A 19616-nucleotide genomic window follows, 5' to 3' on the forward strand; every position below is an offset into this window, starting at 1 on the left:
CCTTGTTGTATATGTAGCAGTTGGTAAACATCGTGCTGAAGTCTTGGATACATTCTTGGGCATTCCAGTAGTAACTGTTCTCAAGCCTTTTCTTGATTGTTCCCATGTCCATAGGATTTTTGATTATTGTGTAGTAGTCCTGAAAAGGTTGCATATATGTATGTCAAAAATGCAAAGTAAAGTGCCTCTTTCAATTAATACTTGTTATTAATAATGTTATTATTAACTGAAGTACATAGCTAATTTTGGATTTCACCCATCATCCTGTCAGCATTTTGATTTAAATAAATCTTAACCAGTACCAGTACCCTAATCGACTGCTGTCCTTGCCAGCAAAGAGATCCCAAATATGTAGACATAGGACAAAGCCTGTAAGCTGCACACACAGACCTGCAGCTCTTTATACAGAGGGCAGAGGAAAAAGTCCCAGCCCACACAGCATTTGAATGTTGATTTAGGATTTGAATATCAAAAGTATGAACAACGCTTCAAACTATTTGTTAAATTACCTAATTTATATACTTTTTTCAGGAATAATAGAAATTAGGGCACTCGTTGAATCGTTTCAGCCCTGCAGCATAGTATCGCTCTCTCCCCTTTCCTTTCACTCTTCAGCTATCACTATCTATTAAAAGGCAATAAAAGCCCAGAAAAATAAAAACAAAAATGTGGAGATTCAGCAAAATATAGAGGAAAAGGCGGCAGGCACGTTTGACGCACATTTTAGTTGACAAAATGTGAAAAAAACCTTTTGGGATTTGGTGTATAATAGCTGCACATTATTACAATCAGATAATTTAGTAATCATTTTAGGCCTACAACATTGAAAATGAAAATGTTAACAAATAACCGTTATCCATTTCCATATACATATCCATTGGGAGCCACTGGAGAGTGGCTAAAGAGCCGCATATGTCTCTGGAGCCACAGGTTAAGGCTTACCCCCTGTCCTAGAGGAAACGCTCAAAATAATTTTTGCAAAAGTATTTATTATCTGATTACTTTATAATAGGTAGGATACTACGCTGTAAGTAAACAGTAAAGGAAATGGGTGACCCAGTTGGTTTGCACATAGTAATAAACATAAAATATCACAGATCGATATGCAAGATTCATACAGACGTACAGCTGAAATGTGTAGAAGCACATAACCTGGTGGCAATTTGTATGTGATGCCTAGGGTGTACATAAACGTTTTTAGGTATGTGGCATCATCCACACGGAGACAAAAATCAATACTCACAGGCAGGTTAAGTTTGAGTGCATCCACTGGTGCATGAAAGGGCCAGGCAAACTGGTGCTTCCACAGGGCCTTCACCACCATCTTGAGCAGGTACTGCAGCTGATTGGTCTGGCGCTTTGGCCTGTCGGGATTGATGTACTCTGGGGGTGGGGGGTTGCCCGAATGCTGGGCCTGCCCCTGGCTGCTGCTGCTGCCCGACATCTGCGCTGCATCCAGGCCGTCCCCCATTCTAACAGGATTGGGCGCGGGCCCCGGAGCGGGAGCTGGAGCTGGAGCAGGGGCAGGAGTAGTGGTGTTGGCAGGACACCAGTTCAGTCTTGGCCCCGGCACAGACTCCACTGACAGAGCACCGCTGATCCCATTGCACTCCTCGCTGGACTCTCTGGAGAGAGAAAATAGTATACTGTCATTATCATACAAATATATATCAAAACCATAGTCTTCAATAAAATGTTATGTCATAAGAAGACCTCTGATTCCTTTTGTAAAAAGGAGTGATTCAATTAATAAAATCGAAGCACACATGACAAATTATCTACTCAACAGTTTTAAAACTATAAATATAATAATCAGTGAACAAGGTATGCTAAAATGCAGTTAACCATAAAATGCAGTTGTGTTTTGGGCTATCTAATTCTCACAGTTAACCATGCATTTTACTGACAACAAACATTACTGATATTTATTCATTCAAAAGTATAAATGTTAACTCTTTTAAAGACTTTCGTTATTCAAAAATGACACCCAAACAGAGCCTGCACTGTATTCAGAAGAGCTCAGATATTGTTGAAGTTTAGGTTTGGCTCTAGCGTGCGTTTGTGTGTGAGGGGGGGGTTAGCGTCATCTGGCAGCTGAGGGACTGTGTGTTCCACTACGCAGCGCTCAGTCCTAAATAATGTCCTCTCCCAGGCAGTCAGGGACATCACATTCAAGTTACACACAGAGGCTGCTAAGACAACAACAAGGCCAAAAAAATCTAGAAATGCTTGACTAAAAATAGACTGGGGAACAACAATGTTCTGGAAAAAAAGCACTGATCACCAGGTTGGGTATTCAAGCCTCTAATAGGTACAAGTTAGTTTTCCAGTCTCACGCACTGAAATCTACCTCCACAACAGGGCCTTAAAGATAAAACCCACACCACTGTATAGATCTGTGACTAATCTAATTCCTGATGAGTCACATTCTAAGAGGCAGGCAGTTTGCATACCACATGATCACTGCCTTGGCCCCCCGAGGCACTCAAACACAGTGGAGAATCTGACTAACTGTCCAATATGCTGAATGACAACACATGAAAAGAAACAGTACTTGTCTTACGCAGATGGTACTTTTTTGGCTGGAAGCAAAAAGACCTCACAAATAAGACCAAAATAAACAAGCACAGAACTTGTCTCGCACCAAGGCAAGAATGTGCACATTTAGTCCATAGCTTACGTCCATCAATACAGCAAAACTGAACAGCTATTGATTGAGTATTCTACCATCAATTAATCAAGTGCTCTGATAAGAAATTATTTTGCTTTATTAGAGAGAGTAAATATACAAAAGAGAAAATAAGACAGGTCTCTTAGAAGAAAAGGAAAAACAAATTGGTTTATGCAGTTCTTCCAAGAATTCCTTCGGCAGTGGGGGTAAAGGATTCTGTTGTACCACCATTGTACTTGTTGTGGAGTATTTTCAAAAGAGGGGTATTAGTACTCCTGCTAAAATAAAGGATAGGATTCTTTCTCCACCTCTGGAGTCAAGCAGGTTTATTGTAAAAGCATTTCAAAATGGGAAGTTCCTTTACTTTCCTAAAGATGTAGATAAGCTCAGGTTGAAGTGTAATAGAGCCCATTTATTTAACATTACTACAGCATCTTTTTTTACTCTCAGAGCGGAGTTGGACTGTGAAAAGCTAAATTAGCAGCCAGGCATAACTGATTTCTAGTAATCAAGTTACTTGAGGAATCATAAGCCCTAAAAGAAATTAAACAGATGACACTGCCAGCATTTCATCTCCACCACTCAAGAAGACGAAAAATGAGGTTTCAACCTGTCTTTAAAAAAATAGTCTGGAGCGGAAAAAAGCAGATAGCCAAGTAATTGTCCAGTATCAAATGATTAATTAGTCAGCCTCTAATTAGAATTATGCATGTCATTATGCATGTCATCTTATTTTCCGGTTTTCTGGTATCAGGAATTTAAGCAGTGTTTCAACAGAAGCTATGAAGCGAACAATTTACCAGAGCAGAATCAATACCTCTCTGACACAGTTTCAACGAGGGCTAGCGCATTGGACTGCACTAGACTGTACAGGTGTTCATGATATTGTGTCTACCACCTTTGTTTTAGAGATTGCACTAGACAGCGTTCACTTCAGCTGGAGATATTTCCACTTTTGTGTTTCTACCTTCATTGTCAAGTCTATGACAATTGATTTGGACTAGTTGTCAAAGAGATGAACAGTTAAAGAGCAGGCAACTCAAAACATCTTGTCAACGCGTCATACATGACACATGCAGGAGCACTTGGCTCTGTAAGTGAACCATGGGATCTAGTGGCTAAATAGCTGACCTAGCCTAACTAGAATGACAACCTTCAGATAAGTGATCAGGAAGTCTGACAGAAGATGAACTTAGATAATCTTCTCTCTTGGTAAACATGACGAGCTTGCAATTAGAACTGAAACGTTTTGTTTATTATTTCATCAACATGCTGAAGACTCTAAAATAAAAAATGTTTGAGGAACACAAATATAGTTTCTCAAATCAATATACCAGAATATTTATGCTGCGAGTTTTACTGTTCTCCTCAGTCCTTGTACTTTTTAATCCAATACAACCGTCTATACAACCTACCTATGATATATTTCATTCAGTCTTTCTAATATTTTGTTCTACCATAAGGTGATGGAATATTACAAAACCCTTTTCAATACGATGCAGTCTAATTAAACATCAACACAAAGTACTGAATCAGATTTTACCATAGTACTGAGTCAACTCACATACAACTAAAGTAGTAGTCTCAACAAGTGTTAAATATGTGGTAGTTTATTGCGTCTCTATTGTACAGCATGTTTAACAGTGTATGCAAGTTTTCCTTGGTTACTTTATTGTTGACTCCCACTGAGTGTGTCTGTTGCGGTTATATACATGTGTCAACTACAAAGAGCCTTTTGTTAAAGGGACATTGTGTAGTGTTTTAAGTATTTTATTAGCTAAAATCAATGTCTTCATTCATAAATGTGTCCTCATTGGTGTAAAATGACCTCTGCCAATGATCTGACTTATCCTCGTAAGCGAAGAATTTCTTATCTGTATATACATTGGATGGGCAAGTCCATGGAGGCTTCCATGTCGTTCCGCCATTTTGAAAAACTATAATCGCCGAGAGGGACATAAAGCACTAGCCTACCTATCTAGCTAATCCACAACGCGTTTTGCTTCAGAGCCAGCAAACATCGGGGTAGCTTTTCCCAGGTGGAAAGAGCTAATGAAGGAGAAAGACTTTCAAAGGGACGCTGAAGTTGCCTGCTTTCTCCTCGACAGGTAGGCTTCTTGGTACATAACGGCTACCGTAGTTGCAATACGCATTTGAAAACGCGAGGCACTAGAGAGCACTTTTCGTTTGAATGCAAAATATAATTTCACCGCTAGATGGGAGAAATTCCTACACAATGTCCCTTTAAAATTACAATGTGAATGTGAGGGATACTGTTGGGGTCTAGATAATAATCAGTCAGACACAATGACTTATTCTGCCCAAACACTAGTACCGAGTTGTCTTGTAATCTTATACGATATCTCCATTGGGAAGTTGTAATATAACAGGTGCAATTCCTTATCATTGCTGTAGTCTTGTACAAAATCTAGAAGGAAGATGTTAAGGGATATGTGTTATGCAACTGAATAAGATACTGTATTAAAATTGTCTAAATGAAGTATGTACTGTTCATGCACAGTACAGACGGCTAGGGGAACCAGACAGACAACTACAGCATTAATAGCTCCAGAGCCCGCATTATATGAAGTCCTCCACAAGGACAAAGTCAAAAAAGTTTTTCCACAATATGAGCCTGGTCCAGCTGTCCTCCATTGCTGCATGGAGCAAAGTCTAAATCACACACACACACACACACACACACACACACACACACACACACACACACACACACACACACACACACACACACACACACACACACACACACACACACACACACTGCCAGATGGTCCTCAACAGTTCATTAACATCAGTGACAAGCACACTCACAACGAGAGCCATTGACATTACAGCACAGCAACAATGACGAGTGTAAACAAACTTTCTGGGAACACAGACAGAGGCAATAAAATGAGGGAGCATGAATGACACCTCCTGTAGGATTTAGGCATCTGTAGTACAGGCATAGATCTAAAAGAGGCAATACTTCCTAATGACTCACTGGCACAGATTTCCCTGCAGTCTACACATCTTGTGGTGCACCTAATAGTAGTTTGGCCTATTGGTCCCTTGTGTTCCTGAATTTTCTCTCTCGCACGCATGCACACACACGAAAGCTCCGGTTTTGCTTTGGTATCTATCTCTCTAACTATCCATCTAGCACAGAAAAGCCATTTCTGGAAAAACACTGACGTGCAGGACAACCCTACATTACTTGTCACGAAAAGAGAGAAAGGTTTTAGCTATTAGGTTACACATATCAATCCCCTTGCAACATGTTAACTTCATCAAGACCATGTGTTCATACAATGATAAATTCTTAATGACAGCACTTGGCTAACCTGGGCCTGCTCTGTTGACTTGACAAATACCAGTTTTGTGAGATACTCTTTACTCTTCAGAAACCATAATAATGATATTGTGTTATACCTGACAGAATTGACAGAATTAGAGGTAACGGGAAGTTGACATCTTATCATCGCTATACTTCTGTATGACTACATGACTGTACATTGCATTATTTTCAAATTTATAAATTATGGAGTCAAAGAACTTTAGACAAACAAAAGTAAATACAAAGCCTGCTCTATTGTTTTCTGTTTGTCAAGATATAGCCTCCTGTATAGCCTCACAGGCTATAAGTGCATCATGTTGTTTGCATGTCCACTGCATCTCAAGTTCCATTAAGGTTTATGCTAAATGATTAAATTCATGGTTGAAGTCAAAGCTATTGTTTTGTGTACATTCAAAATAGTGAGTAGTGGAAAGGGAACCTGCTGAGCCTGTTTTTTCTAGTTCCTTTTATGTTTTAGTAAGTAACCATAATGAACATACTACCAACTACAGTGAAGCTTATTTCTTTTTTTTTTCTTTCCTGAAGGTAGTTGATTATATTGTCAAACATAAATGACATCAAACCATCCCTAGTTTTTATATTTATATAAAATTATTTCCTCTCAATTAACTAATAGTTTGAGCAATAGACAAAACACATAGGTAAATGGAAGACAAAAAGCAGGCATGATGCTTTTTGGCCATTAAGTGATATTCAGAACTGCAAACTTCAAACCCAAATACATTATGGCTGCCAAGACAGCACTACCTTAGGAGTAGGCACTTTTGGGTGCAGGAACTATGGCAATGGAGTCAAGGACATCCTTAAAAGTCAAGACCTCAGAAGTATGTGTTACACTCAAGCTTAATAATCGCTTTGTTATGAAAATTACCATGTACATAGTTAGATCCCCAATTCCATCAAGATTAAACTACACTACAGGAAGTATTGCAGGTTTGTAAATGTAATGACTTTGAATCTTGAGTAAAACTTGATTTACAACCAGTCAATATGACAAATTAGTAACACTGTCTAGAGGGAGCAATGTTGGCATGTGTGACTAATCAAGTCTCCAGAAGCCCCCCACAGGGGTCATTCAAGAGGTTCACTTCCTGTTGCTGCATGTCCTACATTGCTCTCAGCTCTGGAATACCAGTTGACCATTGACCTGGACATACATCACTGCAGACTGCTGTGGAATGTTTTCTGGGGAGGAAGTGGTTCTAGTTACCAGGGGTGGGGGATGTACACCTCATACTGGAAATCTGGTTCTGTGTGCAGCGTCACAGTGACTGTCCTACATGGAAGGGGGAGGAAAACATAATAGCAAGATGTCTGCATCCCCCAGGAAAGTAAACTATTAATCATTCATGTATGGGGGGAGGTTGTCGATTTAAGGCAAAAATATAGGCCTGCAGATTGCACTTGAGGTCCTTACTAAGTGTCAGGATGATGGCCTATGTTTTGCCTGAAAGCAAATGAATAAATAATTAATGGAGCCACAGTGACAAGGCCAAGAACACCACTCCCTGCTTATTTACCAGTCTTTTCACTCTTTCTTAACAACCATCTTCAACCCTGCTCCAGGGAGCCAATGCAATATCAGTACACAGCAATGTATTGATTCCAGTGATGCTCTTATTCGTTGGTCTCTTTGGAGTGCAAATGGCTGTCTTTAATAGGACTGCTTCCTAATCGTTGACTTAATCATTACTCAACGTGAAGAGTCTTATTCGACCCAGTTTTCATTGGTCGGACAGTCGCAGAAAGACAAAACCCGTCAAACTCTGTTCGGGAGCTGCACCCTTGTGGGACAAACAGTATCAGGGGGTTGCTGCAACACACTAAGACCTTGTTAGGCAATCTTAAAACACACCTCATTCATACTTAACAGAAACAAAATAAAACTCACAAACCCATCTTTGTTAGTCTTTACACTGTTCTAACAATCACCAGCTCTGGTGTCTAACCATCTAACAGAGGTAGATGTGAAAATATTATGGCTGTACGCGCTGTCCCTCTCTCTCTGATGCCCGACTTCCCTCGCTCCTCTACCTCTACTTCCTTCACACCTCTCCCATGATAAAGTCACTTTATAACTGTATTCTCTGTTGTCAAACTAGTTGAAATAAACCCTTAATTCACAGCAGATAGATGTGAAAATACACTGGCTCTACCGCTGGCTTTCCTTCTTGGGAGGCAGGCCTTTAAATTAGCAAATAAAATGACAAATAAATCTGCTAAAACACACAACCAGCCAATATATTCGTCCAATCGCCAACCCTAGTGTGTAGCAAGTTAATTTGTAAGTAACTGTTAACATTATACACGATCTGTTGTATTGATCCACGAGTATTTGTTTTTGTGAAGTTGGAAGATATTTATTCCCTGTTTTGAACAATGAGACATGTGTGATGTAAATAAATAAACACATTAACTACATTTCTAGTCTCCTTGCTAGTTGTAATGACACATTCAGAATCATAACCGCTTTTTCCATTAGCATTTGATAGGCAGCTGCTTTGCAGTGGCATTGACACCCTATGGTCTTCTAACTTGTGTACAAAGAAGAGACGTAGGTGAGAAACTGCACTAAATGAGTCAACTTATTGATTCACTAGGCTTCAAAGTAGAGGTGGGCGATATAGTTTGCGATTTTATCGTCATTTCCATTATCGAGTATTTAAATTACTTCGCCAAAAATATTGAAACACACGCAGAAACTCCTCACATCCACTTAATACACGGTGCAGCAATGCTCTCTACAGCATGGCAGGATTCAGTCACACGTCTAGTGGGCCTAGGGTTGCTGTTGTTCACATGACGTGATCACGTGACCTCTCGCTAGCATCCTCCTTGCAACAGTTTAGCAGCGCGTTGTGATGGTGGAGAGAAAATGCAAACACCTCCAGTCCCTGAAGCTACCGGTACTTCAGATGATTTCGTGCCGAGACGTGGCTCTACCTCTCTGGCATGGAAATGGTTTAGTTTCGAAAATACTTTTTTTAGGGCAGCGCTCAGAGCGCTTCAAGTTGAAATCTGTTCCACTTTTAACACCGCTGGGCACTCGGAAAATGAGTTTTTGAGCGCTCTCAGCGCTAAAATAGCGTTTGGTGGACACCAAGCCCTAACTCAGGCGATTCCAATCACATTTTAAAGGATATCAACTGATTATCGTTATCGCCAAAATCCAAAAAAATAATTGTGTGCCCATATCTCCCACCCATACTTCAAAGCCATTCTGAGAGCTATCTTTCATAGACGGCTTCCACCATTTATTCAACATAACTGTCTTCCATTAAGGGTCAACTAGTACCAATGGTAGTGACCACATGAAAAATTATGGGTAATGGTTAGCCACAGACCCTTAACTATGACCCATAGCATCAGAAGGCCAACCATGGACGCGTGTCAAGGCATATTATGCTCGCCAATAAAAACACTAAGCTGCCAAGAAGTGCATTTAATCTTTTCAGGGTTTCCCGCAGCACCTTGCAGCTAAGGCGGCCGTCTTAGCCACACACTACTGCCTCACCATCTGCACCCCCCCCGGTCTGACGGCCTACCACCTTGACTAACATTTCCTGCAGGAAACCCTGCTTTTATATTTTTCCAATCTATTCTGTAAATAACGACAGGCTGAAGAGGAACAGTAAATTACTTTAACTGCTCAACTAAGCAACTGTGTCAATAAAGCTTTAATCAAGGCAATACGTGTATGTATTACATAAACTCTTGATGATTTTTTATTCATCGCTAATGTGTCTGATGATCTGTTAAGGAAAAGGTTAAGCTTATAATTTGCATAACTACTCAAGGATGTCCCAATGCAACATCTTTCTTTCTCCTTTCAAAATCACAGTGCGATTTTCAACAATTAAGACAGTATTACCAGCTTGAACCACGATTCAAGCTATACAACCACAGTTTAACAACAAAATGCCATTATGGAAAAACACTGTATGACTGTACAGAAGTTATACACAACAGTATCAAAGTGATGTACACAGTAGAATATCAGCCCCCCCTACATCTCTCTCACTTATATAGTGTGGGACTGACTACTGCCAATGGAATTATACACCAGTAATATTCCAAGAGACATTAAGCAAAGTTAATAATCCTAAATTCGTCCACTTGTATCATATGCGATTGGTCTGTTGCTACCTTGTTTGAGAACCTCTGACACTTGGCTTCAAGAAGAACGGATGTTCCCATGGTTTCTATGGTAACAATCTAATTCTTCACCAGTGTACTGCATTTATATTCTCGATGGTTCAAAGTCCTATAAACAAAGAATTAAAACTGGGGTGTACCAGTTACAACCAGTTCAAATCTAACATGATTCATTGTTTTCAATAATTCATCACAAGGTCGCAAACGGAAAGAAGCTTGCCTAGTATTGATTACAGTCACTTACTATTTGAGTCAGTGCATGAGCATACAAAGTGTCTTAAATAGACTAACCATGAGTCAGGCACATTATAACAGGAAATGACAAGAATCATGCCAGCTCTTGCAGGCTAAACTTCCAGCTGGTGCAAGCCAAACCCTACCGGGAAGCAGGAGACATTTCTACGACTGCCACACACACACACACACACAAAACCCCCTTCTTCCTCTGTAGTCCCCCTTCCCCCACACCCCCCTCTCTCATCAGGAGGTAGGTTCATGGCTTTTGGCTGAAATCTGGATAACAATACTATTCTCAAAAACACAGAACAGAAGAAATCTAAACTGGCTTGTTGTGCTGTACCACGTAAAAACTAGAGATAGTGCTAACCACATGATAGTTCCAAAAACCATTACTCCAGGTTGTCTTTAATTTAATCTTCCCCTCTGCTTTGTAACCATGAATTTGAATTGATATATTTAAATAGTATAGACTTCAATGACTCTGTTAAATATCTGAAAACTTTGTAGGAGTCTACCCCACAAGATAACATTACCTTTTCACAGAGACTGAATGTGCAATTTTTTCCAGAAGGGCGTCCAGTTTTTGAAAATCCAGCAAATCATTTGACTTGGCATGCATCTTGTAATCCATTTATGAACTCCACTAAACAGAAACAGAAACCAAAAGCCAAAAAAGGGCACAAAAGAATTACACAGAAGTTTGTTTTTCCTTTTCTCTCATCCAAAACACAAGAGATTTATTCTTCAGGCTCCAGTATGTATCCTAAATTCCCACTCAACACGATGAGTAATCCTTAGTGTAGTCCAAGTGGAGTTTGACGGTGGCTGTTTTACAAAAAAGCCCTGGTCTGGAAACAGTGGGTCCAGGCGGAGAGGAAAGGCTGTGGTAGCCTACAGCCAGCAGGCTGTGTTAGCTGTGTGAACCGGTCCTCTCTCTACCCCATCCCCCTCTCAGCAGTACAACGGCCCAGTTGCCACAGGCTCTTCGCTCCATTGTGTGTCCTCTCCAGGGCCTCCCCAACTTAAATGGACACAAGCCGCAAACAAGAGGTGTACAAGGAGGAGAAGGGAAGGCGAGAGAGGGGAGAGCGGGCTCCGATAAGATCCTGGAGGAGCACTCTATTCCTCTGGCTCGCTCTCTCACCCTCTCTCTAGCACAGGCAGAGCAGCATGCAGTTACTCAACAGTAAAAATGGCTCTGCTGCTTCCTCATTCAGGCGAGACTCAGCCCACACACCCCTCCCTCCCTCCCTCCCTCCCTCCTACGCGCTTGCTCATTCCACCCCTCCCCTATTTCCCCATCAATAGCTTGAGGTCTCTCCTCTCTCTCCTCTCTCTCTCTTACACCTTTAACACCCCACCCCCTTCCTGTCTTTTCCTCTGTCCATTTCATCATGCCCCACCCCCACTCACTCTCTTCCCTCAGTGATCTTGTATGTGCCTTCCCCCACCAATTTAAAGGCTCCCTTATCTGCACTCCATCTTCTCCTCATATATTACCCACATTCATATTCTTGCTGGACTAGTCCAATAGAAAAAAAGATGCACAACAGTTGTTTTCTGAAAAGACTACTACTACTACTACTACGCCAAAAATATAAACTCTGCAATCCAAGTAACAGCAGCAACCCTAAATCACATCTCAAATCTAGTCTAAAATATGTCATTATTGCAGCACCACAATTAAACTAATTAAAATTTAGGAAATTGGTCAAATTAAAAAAAAAAAAAACCTTCAACCGTACCTTATAACCACAAGGCAATATCCAACTCTGTGAGCTAATTAGTAAACTGTGCTATCAACCACCTGCATGAAGGCAGAGGCCACACAGCTCAGAACTGCAGGTAAAAAGTCAATAATCTGGATGCGAGACATAACGTGGGGCAGTGTAACAAACTGGGGACATGAAAAAGGAAAACTGAGGTGAACACAGACAGAGTGTGACAGAAGGAGTACAAAAGAGTGAGACCACCCACTGTGCCTTCCTGTAGCAGAGCAACCTCCAGTAATGATGTTGATGACTGTTACTGCACTGCACTGGTGGCAGGAAGTACAGCACTCTTTTAATCAGATTAACTGGATTATTGCCAACATTAATTTGTATTGTTATGATGTCTAGACAAATTTAACTTTGGATACAACTGTGACCATATGCCTTCAGCTTCATCAGATCTTATCAAGGGAAAGAACTAATAAAATAATTCAGAAAAACTAAAAAGCTAGTTCTTAGTAGGCCAGGTAAATACAGAAGTGTTAGTAAATGCTGCCTAATAATACCTGCATAATGCCTATAAAGGGCCAAAATGTATAGGGATCTCTCTGAGTGGGGGATGGTACAAGTTGGGGAACATATGTGCACATCAATCACAACTCAAAATACAATCTCAGGAGACAAATGTGACATGCCAAGACCCTGTACCAATCAACCAACCCACCCTGATAATGCTGCCTCTTAACTCTGTTAAAGAAGCACTAAACGATTAACCTCCTGTTCACTAAACATCAAGAGAGAACATGAGCAAATTTTCCAGTTAGGGTTAAATGAGAGGTGTGGAGACATTTCATGACTTTATGCAACTCCTTAAACTGTAAAACATTGCATTTTAGTGTACATCACAGTATATTAAACCCAACACATTATATGTCAATGTAACTAATATGCTACTAGAGGCAAGTGGACCACTGAACTCTCAATCGTAAGTGTCATGTGCATGCAAATACGCACATACCCACAAAGTTTCAGAAGCAGTCAGATGTCAAACCCCCGAGAGATCAGGTGAGTAAAGACACGCCATGCGCAATGTATACTTGTCAGGTGACAGGTTTGTGTTTCATTTGGGTTTTCCCAAACGAAACACAGAGCAGCTCATCCGCGCTGCAGCCAGACTCAGCGCCCTCACAGACCCACTTCCCTGTCCACGTGCCATATGCACCATTCCCAAAGACAATAAAGCAGCTGCCAGAGTGACAAAGCTCCAACCTACAGCAATTCAGAGGAGGCCAAACTGATGGCCCTGTCACTGGAAGGGTGGGGGGAGATTGTATTCAGACACGGTGAGGGAGGGAGGGATGATAGCGAGAGGAAGGGGGAATGCGAAGAAGAGGGTTGCATTTACACTGGGGTTGGGTCAGACGGAAAGGCAGCAGTGCACACAGAGATGAGACTCTGCGAGAAAGTCTCAGGGCACTTCCATTAATCATCAGAGCACTGGAGTAGGCAAAATCTACAGGGACCCGGAGTAGAGAAAACAGAGAACAGGCAATTTGCCAACCTGACATGGTGTAGCATGCACTTGTGTATATTCAGTTATACATTGTGAAAAACAATAAGGATGGTTAAAGAGATACACAGTAGTAAAAATAACAAAAACCTTTGTTGTTATTTGTGCCTTAACTGAAATCTTTTTACACCCAGAAAATCTCTTATTATTCAACAACCTGTAAACGACAATCCAAGCATCTCCCGCATCTTCTCTCCAGTCTTCTTACTAGATCCAGGATTAAGGAGAATGTCGTACCAATTAAAAAAGGGGCACTCCACCAATTTGCCGTTTGCTTGTTTCAAGGAGTTCTAGCCAGCTACTGAATCTTCTGTGGCTCTGAAAGAAGCTGTCTGAAGTTAAAAGAAATAACCTTGACGTTATCATCATGCTAGACACTAACAGTCAGATTAGGCTGCTTTGATTTTAACCATTTATTAACTGTCTCTTGTGAGTTCTCCGACTTTGTGGAAGTGAAATACTATAAAAGTTTACTATAGTAACTGTTTAAGCATCTTCAGACTTACTACCTATGGACTTTAGATTTCACTTGCAAAGTATATCTGGTCCCTGCATAGTGACCTTTCAATTTATTTTTATGTCAACCATAGACACAGAGCCCTAGCAATCCATAAATGTATTTTACACTTCAACCTCAGCTCATGTTTTACTAATCTCAATCCACCCAACACACACAAATACTTTGTTTTTATATTTCCCAGGCTTTAAAGGAAGAATTACTGAATTTTTTCATAGAAACTAAGTTTCAAAACATGACGGATATCCAACATTTTAGATAGCACTGTATAACAGGGAAATCTTCTGAAATAATATGTATTCAGATATAAGTATTTAAAATATTCTCAAATCCATTAGACAATTACCAAAATTTCATGAAGTGGTTCTTAAAGTAGGGCTGAACGATTAATTGCATTTGCGAAAATAACGCAATTACAAGGTGGTCACATGACGCGAGCGAAAGAGTGGAGAACTCGGCTGCATCAACTTTTCATGCTGCCCTTTAACCTGTTACGTAATAGCCTCTGGCTCGACGGAAGAGTCAGAAACTGACACAGCTGAGACTTTAGTCTCGAAGAGGAACAGCACGTCGGTGGTGTGGAATTATTTTGGTTTCAAAAAAGAAGATGCTGCGCAGCGTCAGGTGTTGTGCAAAGCATGCCGTGCTCCCATTGCTACTTCACAGGGTAACACAACAAACTTGTTCCAGCACTTAAAAAAATACCACAAATCATTGTATGACAGTTGTATGGCCAAACTGCAGAGCACCAGTGCGCCAGACAAGCCAAATACCTCAAGACAGGGATCACTGACACTGAATGTTTTAAAGTGTCACTCCATATGAACGTAATTCAAAACGGCACAGGGAAATCACTCGGGCAATAACCGAGTTCATGGCCAAAGATATGATGCCTGTCAGCACGGTGACCAAGCCTGGGTTCATGGCATTGATAAATACGCTTGATAAACGGTACAGTATACCCTCCCGTTGGATCATTATGGCTGGCAGTGCCATACTAATAGTGAACTTTAGTCTGTGTGGTGTGTTATTGTTGTGTACTTGACATAAGTGAGGGTGATCTATATTATAATATTCAAATTGTTTTTTTTATTGTCTAATTTAAAAGTGCATTTCTCCGTTTTTTATTCATAACTTTATTTACTCTGATTTTACAAAATATTTTCAAAGTAGTAGAGGCAAATTCTATGTTTCAGTTGTGTGAGATGTTACTGACTTGGGAGCAGTAAGATATATATAATTTTAAATTATTTTTTTCTTACGACTGTAAATTTGGCAGTGTGTACAAAGTACATGCCTTTGTTTAAATTACTTAAATGCACAGTGGCCCTAAAGCCACAGATGTTTCTGTATTGAGCAGTTAAATAAAAATGTCATTTATTTCAAGTCATACATCTTTTAATTTAATTCTAACAAATAGGCACAGCCTATGGGAAAGAACATTTTACACTAAATGTATCTAATATTGTGTTGGTCATAGTTAAATCATTTGTTATGTTTTGTTGGGGAAAAAAAGAGGATAAAATAAAAAATAAATAAAAAATTGCATATTAAATTGCAATTGCAATATTGGGGGGAAAAAAATCGCAATTAGATTATTTTCCCAAATCGTTCAGCCCTATCTTAAAACTCCTATAAATCAGTATGTCTATAGTAATAATGTATTAAATCACAATGTGAAAACTATGTGACAATGTGAGAACAGATGTTCGTAGTGATGAACCTACAGAGAATTATCACCCACATCTGAAGCTCCCTTCGGCTTTATGGAGCTTTACAGCTGGTCTTTGCTCATTGTTCAGCTGTCGGCACACAACTTCACTGTTTTGGTTCACACATAGCATTGCTTTCAACCAAAGCGTGCAGCTGTAATCAACGAAAAATGTCTAAAAACCTACTGGACACTACTAGCTCAGCACCAAACAGTGGGCAGACACCGTTAACGACTAGTTGGTGAACATAGTGGAGAATTTAGCAACAAAAGTATTAACTATTTTACTCAGTAGTTGACTAAAATAGAGGAGAGTGAATATGGGACTTACATTTTCCAGGTGGCCACAGCGACACGTCTCCAAATGACTGACAAATGTTGCTCTCTAACTGCTGCATGTGTAAATAAGCAATATGACAAGCCCACAAGTTTACTATATCAACTTAAAAAGGTGATATACTAATGTGCCAGACATTATTAATAGAACATTGTGACGCAAGAACATGTTTGGCAAAGGTTTGTGAGGTGTGACGTGATCCATGTACGACTGGACTGTATCAATGTCTGCTCTAAATAAATCTCAGACAAATATTGTTGAAAATCTGCAAATTCAACAGCATATTTTATTAAAAGCATTATTCATGTGTAATATTATACAGACAGCCTATTAGGCTATTGGTTAGAATAATACACTATGTATTAATATAACCAACAAAGGATGATATAAGCATTTAATTTTTTTTATGTTTTCAAAATCACTGTGTGAATATGCCATCATATTATCAACCTTACATGATTTACATTTTTGTTTAAATAAAAAAAATACATGGATGAAAGACAAGCAAACTGCAGCTTTGAAGTGGCGATTATGCAAGAGCTTTCTATAAAGTAATGATAAAACCAGGAAGAAAATGAACCAGTGATTGGCATTACATTGGGTGATTTTAATGACATTAAAACCTTTATCAATAGGCGCCTCAGGAGCAGACCTGGCTTTAATGGCTTTAGAAATTAAACAGAAAATATAGATTATAGCAGAAAATAAAAACAAGAAGTCAATATTGTCTTTTTCCAACATGCCACAGTATGACATAGACACAAATTATTCAAAAGTGATAAATGAAGCACATACACTCACACACTATAATAGATTTTGTTTGCTCGCTCATTTGTTCCCTGACCACACTCTCCTTTTCATTCAGAGGTCATTCACAACTAGGCCAAGGATGGTGTTACCATGGCAACTAAACCAGAGAGAACAGAACCTAAAAAAGGAATTACAAAAAAAAAAAAAAAATAAGGGAGAAAATGAAAACGGGGGCGAGAAGAGTGTGTTCTTCAGAATAGGACATGATAATGACCAAAATGACGGATAGACCCAAGTCTGTAGATTATGTAGTACACATATTCTCCAGGCTAGCAATTTTTAGACACCTTGAATCGTTATGGGTGGTTTATCAGTTTATCAAATGGAAAACCAACAATCATCACTACTATTTTAAGGTGAAATGAATAGTTCAGCTCTATGAACGCTAATCATTCCTGGTATCTGCAAGCACTTTGACATAGTCTTAAACAACAAACAAACTTATGGTGCTGTTGAGTTGATCAATTTCCATTGGGAGGAAAAAATAACGTGATTAATAGGTCAGCCCACAGACCTTGTTTGATTTACTGCTTACCTTGTAACTGAATGCCCTTTGACACAATTCATCCCCTTTATTTACACACTTACAAGGTGTAGATAGTGATAACACCTTTTATACCAAACCAGTGACACACAAAACTTCATCACAAAACCCCATAGCTTTCATTCACTCCCAATACATACAGGTCTGGGTAACAGACTCTTAAAACAACTATTTAAAGAGGGTGGCAAAGAAAAGACACAGGTAACCAGTAACAGTTGGCCAAGAGCTTTAAACTGCTTCACTTTGGTGCACTTTTAGGCAAAGAAGCCTATCCAAAACAAGCATGTGACTGTAGGTAGACTAGTGTTTGCTATTACAAAGATCTGAAAGCGATAGGCAACAATTACAATTTAAAAAAAAAACAAAACACGTTTCCCGACTGTAGTATCGAGGATTCCTCTTACAAGGAAAACAGCAGGGACAGTGTGTTAAGTAACGGGCCTCTGCATGATCTGTTTGAGCACACCAGTCGGCTGAATACCACTGCTTTGTGTCTACAATACCAACCACATAAACACTGCGAACCCCAACACATCTGTCTGGGACAGGGACCATTACCAGATGTGGTGAATAAAACGATAAATTGCAAAGTAATGACTGCTGGCGAGCGACCGTCGTCGAGGAGCCAAGATCCTGACGTTAGGCCACAGGGCATAGATTATTGCCCGGGTTTCGTAATGGACGTCAGTTCTGTGCACAGCGAAAACTGAAACCGTACGAAGATGGAGATATTTTGATACCAAGATCATGGCGGCAAGCTACGTAAACTGAACATTACAGTTGTATTTTGTGTTATCTGCTCCACTGACTGCATTCTCATCAAATAGCCTCAGTCTGAGTGTGCGCCATCATCACCGTGACGGCGTCACCGTCTCCCACAACACAAGACGGTCGACGAGCAAACTAGCAATAGATGCCCAACACGGTGGTCGTAGCAGCATTTGTTGGGCTATTTGTAGCGTAATTGTGGCACACAGTGGGTGAGACAGTCAAGGGGTGTCAGATAGACACACAATGTAGGTGCGGTTATTGTGTCTTTTGATAGACAACTGCCAACTAGCTTTAGCTCGCAAGCTAGTTAGCCAGAACAGGCCGCCGTGCAAGTGAACGGTCTCAGTGGGCGCCGGGCACCAGCGTCAGCTCTCGAGCCTTTTACACTGCTGTGACCGCGTCTCTTGCTGTCTACTCGTTCGGTTTACTGAGACAAGATGACTGGCAGAATAATGTTTGAAACAACGGCGTTTACCTGGGTTTATCAGGTTGCCAGGGCGCGCGGGATCTTTCTCTCCGAGGATCCTGAACACCTCTCGTCGTCGATGACGTCACGCGTAGGTCTTTGGTTGAGGACGTAAAGAGCGCGTCACAGACCCGACTGCAACTTTAGCGGCAACTGAGGGGAGAAATTACATCTGTGCCCCCGGATAACGCTGCAAAACGGGACATTGAGGGACACTGGTGCTGTGGAAAATATATATATTTAAATAAAAAAAGGTACTGCACTGCACTACAATCAAGTTGGTTTACTGTTTTAGTAGAATTAACTTCTCAGACCATATTAATTTATCAGTGCCAGACAAGAAATAAAAAGAAAAACAGCTACTACTACTACTACACATAATAGTATTTATCCTCATTGTTTGGTTCTCCTGTCTATATCCTCACGTTACAGCTTCCATAGTATCAGTGTCCACCGTTAGACCCACTAACCTTAAGGAGCAGTTTTCTGTTCTGTATGTTTTTATCAGATTAGATGTGATTTAACTTCCTAAACTAGGTGAGAGTCAAGTAAAACTAGTTCAAAACAGATGTTTCCAAAAAATTGAGTTCAAATGAGATGGAAGATACAGTTAAATGTGTTTGGTAATATCACTGTATTTAAATATATTTGAAAAAATAAGGTTACTATCAACTCACTCACTAGACACATTTGTTTTTATGTTTTATTACATTAATGGTAAGTTGAACGGGGTTGGATAACATCCAGTGTTAGG

General features: G+C 40.1%; 1 protein-coding gene across 3 annotated transcripts in view; it reads right to left on the reverse strand.

Moving 5' to 3' along the window:
- The window catches only part of brd4 (bromodomain containing 4), a 29574-nt gene extending 10616 nt beyond the window's left edge, over positions 1-18958 (reverse strand). For 2 of the 3 annotated variants that reach the window (XM_051389266.1, XM_051389265.1), the window contains exons 1-3: positions 10958-11615; positions 1244-1625; positions 2-139 (exon numbers count right to left, since the gene is read on the reverse strand). In XM_051389266.1, coding sequence (XP_051245226.1) covers positions 2-139; positions 1244-1625; positions 10958-11055 — 618 coding nt within the window. In that variant the 5' untranslated portion in view covers positions 11056-11615. Of the gene's footprint in view, position 1; positions 140-1243; positions 1626-10957; positions 11616-18871 lie in introns of those variants that run through there. The other variant, XM_051389267.1, reaches the window with a different exon arrangement.
- Between the last annotated feature and the right edge of the window lie 658 nt (positions 18959-19616).

This window comes from Dicentrarchus labrax, unplaced genomic scaffold, assembly GCF_905237075.1.
Source record: "Dicentrarchus labrax unplaced genomic scaffold, dlabrax2021, whole genome shotgun sequence".
NCBI classification, from domain to species: domain Eukaryota; kingdom Metazoa; phylum Chordata; class Actinopteri; family Moronidae; genus Dicentrarchus; species Dicentrarchus labrax.